This window comes from Tiliqua scincoides, chromosome 8 (genome assembly GCF_035046505.1).
Source record: "Tiliqua scincoides isolate rTilSci1 chromosome 8, rTilSci1.hap2, whole genome shotgun sequence".
Classification (NCBI taxonomy): Eukaryota; Metazoa; Chordata; class Lepidosauria; order Squamata; family Scincidae; genus Tiliqua; species Tiliqua scincoides.
In genome coordinates, this window is record NC_089828.1 from 39,471,531 (window position 1) to 39,478,233 (window position 6,703).

At 47.9% G+C, this 6,703-nt stretch overlaps 1 protein-coding gene across 1 annotated transcript; it reads right to left on the bottom strand.

The window, feature by feature from the left end:
- Positions 1-3,142: 3,142 nt before the first annotated feature.
- On the bottom strand, positions 3,143-5,833 carry S1PR4 (sphingosine-1-phosphate receptor 4). Its single transcript, XM_066635886.1, has one exon. The coding sequence runs from the start codon at positions 5,734-5,736 to the stop codon at positions 4,429-4,431; it is 1,308 nt and encodes a 435-aa protein (XP_066491983.1). The 5' UTR covers positions 5,737-5,833; the 3' UTR covers positions 3,143-4,428.
- Positions 5,834-6,703: the final 870 nt, after the last annotated feature.

A 6,703-nucleotide genomic window follows, 5' to 3' on the forward strand; every position in this document is an offset into this window, starting at 1 on the left:
GGCAGCACTACGGAGGCCGCCATGTTTTTGACAGATTCCGCTGCCCGCAGGGAGGCGCACGCTCGGGCCGCTTCTGTTTCTGCGCCCGCTGCTGGACTTTCTCGGAGCGGGAGCAGACGGTCGCCGCTTGATGACGTCTCTGCCCGGCCTCCTTCCGGGTCGAGAACAGACCGCAGCCAGGGAGACGGCGGAGGCTGCGTAGCCCGCGCTTGGGCGGGTCTGCTCGGTAGCGGCCCTCGGAGTCAGGGGCTTCCCCCCGGAGAGCGGGCGGGGCTGAGGCCGCACTCGCCTGCTCTACCGCCCTGGTCCTCGCGGGGAGGCACCTGCCGCTCCCCTGAGGGCGGCTGGAGTCCTCCACTTCTGCGGCATCTGCCCCGGGAGGGTCACTCCGTGGGGTGCTCGCTCTGGTTTCTGGCAGGGCTGTGCGGGGGGCGGGGAGGCAGAGCCCCGCTGGAGTCCTTGAAGAGCACCGCCGTGCATGCGCGAATCCCTCTTCCCCTCGCCTCCAGCGAACGGCGGCGCTTCTCGAAGGACCGTAGCGGGGCTCTGTCTCCCCGCCCCCCGCACAGCGCTGATTTCTCGCTGTTTTCACTGCCGCACCTCACACTCTGTGCGTGGGGACTCTCGGTCGCGAACAGGAACCTGCGGCTTTTCTGGAGAGCCGCTGCGGCTGGAGCCATTTGGCTCTGCGACTGGTACAGCCACGCAGGCGTCACGGAGACGGGCGGACCATCGAGACAGAAAAGCTCGAGCAGCCGTTTTCAGCTGCTGTGCCGTGGCGCACTGGTGTGCCGCGAGTGATCCACAGGTGTGCCACACGGATTTGGGGGAAAGTTATTTATTAGTAGGGGCAGTGGGGATGTGAGCCCCCACTGGTGGCATCCAATGCCTGATGTTGTGCCTTGACCATTGTAGTGCTGTGAGATAAGAAAGGTTGAAAATAGCTGAGCCGGAGTGATGGAGATGCTGCAGTAGAGAGTCAGAACACAGATAAACCTTGAAATCCTATGCAGCATTTGCCGTGATTGTCAAGAGCATCACTATTCAGTCCCTTGGCTTCTCAGTTCTGGAAAGTCTATATTTTGCATTGGAACTTAGGTGAAAGGTGGTTCTGTATTGGGCTGGAAGCACTACTTAGCGCAAGACAAGAGTCTCAGTTCTTATCTCTATGGTTTTCGGCAGTGTTCAGCCCTAGAATCTGTTTTTCAGGATTTTTCTCTCTGTGCAATTAGATATGAGGGCCTCTGGCATGGCACAGAGTATATTTCCCTTTACTACTTCATAAACAACTATTCAATGAAAACAGAAGTGAGTGTCTCACCACAGATACAAAATAAATTTAACTGGTGTAAATAAGATATACCTACTGTTGTAGTTCTGGAGGCAGCAGAATCAAAGATGAAATTCCACACTTTAAAAATGGCAACTCCTGCATGTTAAAAGGTTTAGAATCCCTCATGGCTCTGGCTGTCACTGCGATCAAACCTTTGCAAACTGAGTTTTGCAAAAACATATCAGGAACCTTTTTCTATTACAGATCTCCATGAGGCCTTTACTGCCAATTCCTAATTCCTGGTACTTATAAACTGCAATCCCTGTTTTGTGTGAATTTGAGATTTTTGGAGATACTTTTAAAAAAGAAAAAGGCTTCAGTCTCAAGTTTGCCTAAAGTAACCCTGCATCTCTAGCTTTTCCTTAGGTAGAGAAGCAAAGATTAATCTCAGACCATTTATGGGTCACTTCTGGGTTCTTTACCTCTGGGTTCCACTTTGCTACCAGATTCCCCCCCCCCTTCTTTTTTCAGGGGTTGACAGTCTTGTAACATTACCAAGCCAGGCCTCAGAGAACTTGGGTTTTGGGCTGCATCCAACCTGGCAACATTAGTCATGAGGATGGAAAAATCAAATGCAAAATTAAAAAGATAAAGAATATTGAAATCTGCATTCTTTCTTTCTCTTTATTTACAACAAAATAGACCAAATGAAACTATGAACTATATATAACATCGATATAATAATGCTGTAGCAATATCTACTACATAGTACAGTTATTTGTCAGAGTGTCCATGCGTGCTTGCATGATTTAGGGTTGCAGCATTTGTACTTGTTTATGTGCCTATTTGTCAAAGTGTGTATGCCTTCTTCTCCACCCAGAGATTTAACTTCAGGAGATCCAGAATTAAACAAATAAACAAAAAAAACCACGAATAGAGTTGGCTGTTTAATGGGGTAGGTGCCAGAAAACAGGAATTGTTCCAGATAGATAAAACTTTTGTGCTTCATTCCATTTGGAGCAGCAGTAAGGAAAGTTAAGTCCTCCATGTAAAGTTAAGGCCTACTGTGGCATCTGCAGCTGGTTAACCAAACCCCTCATCCCCATTTGTATCTTCAAATAAGTAAGCAGGGCTGTGCTGGAACTCAGTTTTGTGATGGCCTTGTCACTGGAGAGAGAGGGTCACATTCTCAGGACTAGTGGGCAACTAACAACCTAATCCTGATCTTCCCTGCACCCAAAGCAGCTACCACCATATCCAGTAAGCGCCAGGAAGCAACTAGAGGTCTCCTCCCTGCAAAGGGGCTTCTCAAACCTGTGCTGGCTACTTTGCTGGCACAGATTTGAGAGACCCTGTTTCAGGCCTTCCGACCTGACACTGAGTTCAGGATACAGTAGAGCAGAACTCCACCATCCCCACACTCTCCTTCTTTGGTTCCTCTCAGCACCCCACCTTCGTTCTGTCCTCTCCCCCCCCCCCACATAGCCACCTGGTGGTTGCACTCATCCCCAGTGGCAGCACATCTTCCTGCAGGCACCGGGCCTGGCACTTAACTGGCGTGGGCCTGGCGCCTGCATTTTTTACTCACCAGGTGCTGTCAGCGTGCTTTATGGCATGTTTATGGCATCCAGTGCTGGCACAGGTTAGGATTGCGCCCTTAGTATTATAGAAAAATCCACCTTTCCGAGTCCCCATTTATATCTATATGAAAGAGAAGTCAGCTATATTCATGTAATTCTCTCTTCGTTATTGAGCATATAAAGCAAACACCCCAATTAAATAGGACACCAGCAATAATACATACATTTTTTACATAAGACCTTTATTGGCATAGATAAAGGAAATACAGAACAAACAAACAAACATCCAGAACACACACACACACAAAAACAATAAAGCAATCATAATCATCCAATACCCCCTCCCCCCACTCACCATAATATAGCAGAAGTTTCAGAATTCTGTCCTGCCAGTATCCCAGAAACAAACTTGGCAACCTTGTCAAGAGAGTCAGTTTCCTCTATAGAAAGAAGGGTTTGTAATTTAAATGAATCCTCCTAACCCTGCATTATGTTCAGCAGTGGAGCCAGATAGTTCTTACAAAGGGTGTCATGCAGTGGGCAATAAAAAAATATATGATGTAATGTCTCCACGCAATTCCTGTCATAGGTACATCTTCTTTCTGAGTAGGGAATGCCACTAAACCTGCCCGCTAGCAGAGCTGATGGAAATGCATTGCATCTTGCAAGGGTGAATGCTCTGCAAGCCTGTGGGCACTGCAGATGATAAAAGAAAGAAGCCGGCTTCCCAAAACTGACTGGGATGTGCAGATGGAGAGGGGAGCAAATGGTGTTAGCTGCACAGAATAGCTCTTGACGCTCAATATCAAGCAATCTTTCCTTGATAGTCCTGTAGGCTTCACTTAAACCAATCATACCCAAGCTTGCTGTGTCAAGTCCTATCAATTTAAGCTTGGTGAGTGTATCCGCACCCTCCACAGCCAGTACTGGATCAGCCAGAAGCTGGCACATTAGCCCATTTGGGGCAGCATTGAAGAGGATTGCAAGCCAAAGTTTTACTGATCTCAACCAAGCCAACGTTTTGAGTCTGATAAAACCCACTTCAAGACACAGCAGAGTATGGAACACCAACAATAATAATACCAGAACAGTCCTGTCCCCCATCTTTTGCAGATCATGTAATGCATTGAATAAAGATGAATTCAAAAACAAAACAGATTTTTTAAAATTCCTCCTTTCTTCCACCATGCCAAAGTGTAATTAGCATCAATGATGGTTTGCAAACTCACTTCCTTAATTGTGGTTTGGCATGGTGGCTGAACTGAGCCTAAACGTGAAACAGAATACCTGTCTTGTACATATGTTGACCTAATTTTGAAAAGTTGCTGTATATAAGCAAAACCACGGAATACACCATAAGAAAATAATGCCACTGTTCCTGGTTGAATCTTCTGGTATTTTTCAGAAACAATCATCTGACAGAATCATAGAGTTGGAAGTAACCCACAAGGTCATCTAGTCCAACTTCCTGCATACAGCACAAAATCCTCCTAGAGCACCTCCAGCATCTCCGGCTTGAAAATCTTCAGTGAGGGATTAAGGTTCTAGTCCAGAGCCTGGTGCAACACTGAAGTGTCATGGTACAGTGCTCATCATGCTGGAATTGCTTGAAAGTGGTTCTCTGGCCCTTCTGTTGAGGGCCACAGAGCTACGGAAACTCTCACGTATCTTCAAGGAGCTCTCGCCTGTGGAGGAGCCTGAAAGCATATCTGGTGCAACGAAGCAGTCTCCAGGGCCTTTCAGCCCAGCCCGGATACAACAGCAGCAGAGAAGCTCGACCACTGCTCTCCTTATCTCCTGGCTTCCCAAGGAGTAGATGATGGGGTTAATGAATGAGTTGAACACTGCCAAGGTCAGGGCCCAGCCAAAGTATTTATAGAGCTTCTCGGTCCCAGCCACAGAGTAGTCAAGCAACAGGAGGACAAAGAGCGGGATCCAACAAAAGAGGAAAGCACCAAGGATCATCAATACCATCTTCAGCAGCCGCAGAGATCTCTTACGTGCACTTCTTGAGATGGCATTCATGGCAGTTCTCTGGACCCAGAAGTAGATGGAAGTGTAGAGACCCACAACACCCATCAAGATTATGCTGAACATAACCACAGTGAAGAGGATATAGTCCTTGGAGTAGAGGGGCAGCAGAGAGGAGCATCTGGTGAAATCACAAACACAGTTCCAGCCCACTAAAGGGAGCAAGCCAATGAGGATGGCCAGGCCCCAGCAGAAGGCAATGAGGACTCTCAGGCGTATAGTCTTGCCGGCCTCATTCTCAGCAATGGGCCTTACCATCGCACTGTAACGCTCGACAGCTGTCACCAGCAGACTGAAGATGGAGGCTGCCAAAGCAACAAAGAGAATCCCTTCACGAAGGAACCACATTGTGGGTGTCAGATGGAAAGTTCTGCTTCCTGACAAGCAGAGGTTGATCAAGTAGGCTACTCCAGCCAGTAGATCACTGAGAGTGATGCTGGCAATGCAAGAGTAGACCCACCGATGGGCTCTCACCTTTCGGATGATAGCCAACAGCACCAGCAGATTCTCCAGGACAATGAGACAACTGGCAGTGAAAATGATAATCTTGAGAACATCCATTTTGTCTTCTTGAGGATGCCGGTTGTTCATCCTCCCCGTGGCATTGTAATGAAGCAAGATAACATTGACGTTGTTGGTGGCACTGACCTGGTGGCAGAATTCTGGAGTGTGGACTAAGGCAAGGTGGGCTTCTGGGGGCAGAGTGGGTAATGTTAAATGAAGAGAGGAGGGTGTGGCTGCTAAGACTGGCCCTAAATCAGACATCTTCCAGAAGAACTGAACTGTTAGAGGAATCAGTATGGGAACAGAACTGGAGCTATTATTATGTGAGGGCTGGATGAACAACTGCATTAGAGAGGAAGCAAAGACTGAATCAGAAGCCGTCTCAGACTCTGGTGGAAAGAAAATGATGCTTGCAGCTTGGGGAGACTGGCAGAGTGAAAACTGAATTCAGGATGCAGGATGAGATGATGGGTGTTGAGCCCCACCTCCAGTTTGATAAGATGGTTATAAGAACCAGAGGTTCGTCCAAGTACATCTGAAGGGCAACAGGTTGATAAGAGATGATGATAGCAGTGTTATTTGTAGCTTTGTCACTGTAGTAGTCTTTGTATCAGCTGATCTCAGTCAGTCAAAAGACAGGTCTAGAGGTCCACCTCAGCAGTTCAAGACTCTGCAAAGAGAATGAAGAAAGGAGGGTAAGCAAGAAAGATTACCGAAACACTAAGAGGGCATGAGAGGGCACAATTTCCTGTTGTTCCAGGCTGTTTCCTGTTCTTACCAGCCGTTGCCTGGTTGGGGTGGTACAATGTCATAGTAAATGCAGCTGGTTTACGGCTCTTACTTGTTTTTCAATCAGTAAATGACATTGAACAGAACTGTGAATTAAGAAAGTTCAAGATTTTAATTCTTATGCTGGCAACGGTTTTGGGTGGTGGTGGGGAAGAAGGTCTGATAATCTTTTGTTTAGATCAGGGGTGCTCAAACCCCAGCCTGGGGGCCACTTGCGGCCCTTGAGGACTCCCAATCTGACCCTCAGGGAGCCCCCACTCTCCAATGAGCCTCTGGCCCTCCGGAGACTTGCTGGAGCCCGTGCTGGCCCGATGCGACTACTCTCGGCATGAGGGTGACAGTTTGACCTCTCACGCGAGCTGCGGGACGAGGGGTCCCTCCACTGCTTGCTGTTTCATGTGTGTGATGCAGCAGCGACAGTGAAGGAAAGGCCAGCCTTGCTTTGTGCAAGGCCTTTTATAGACCTCAAGCTAGTGCAAAACCTTCATTTATTCATATCCCATCTCTAATATATTCATTTATGTAA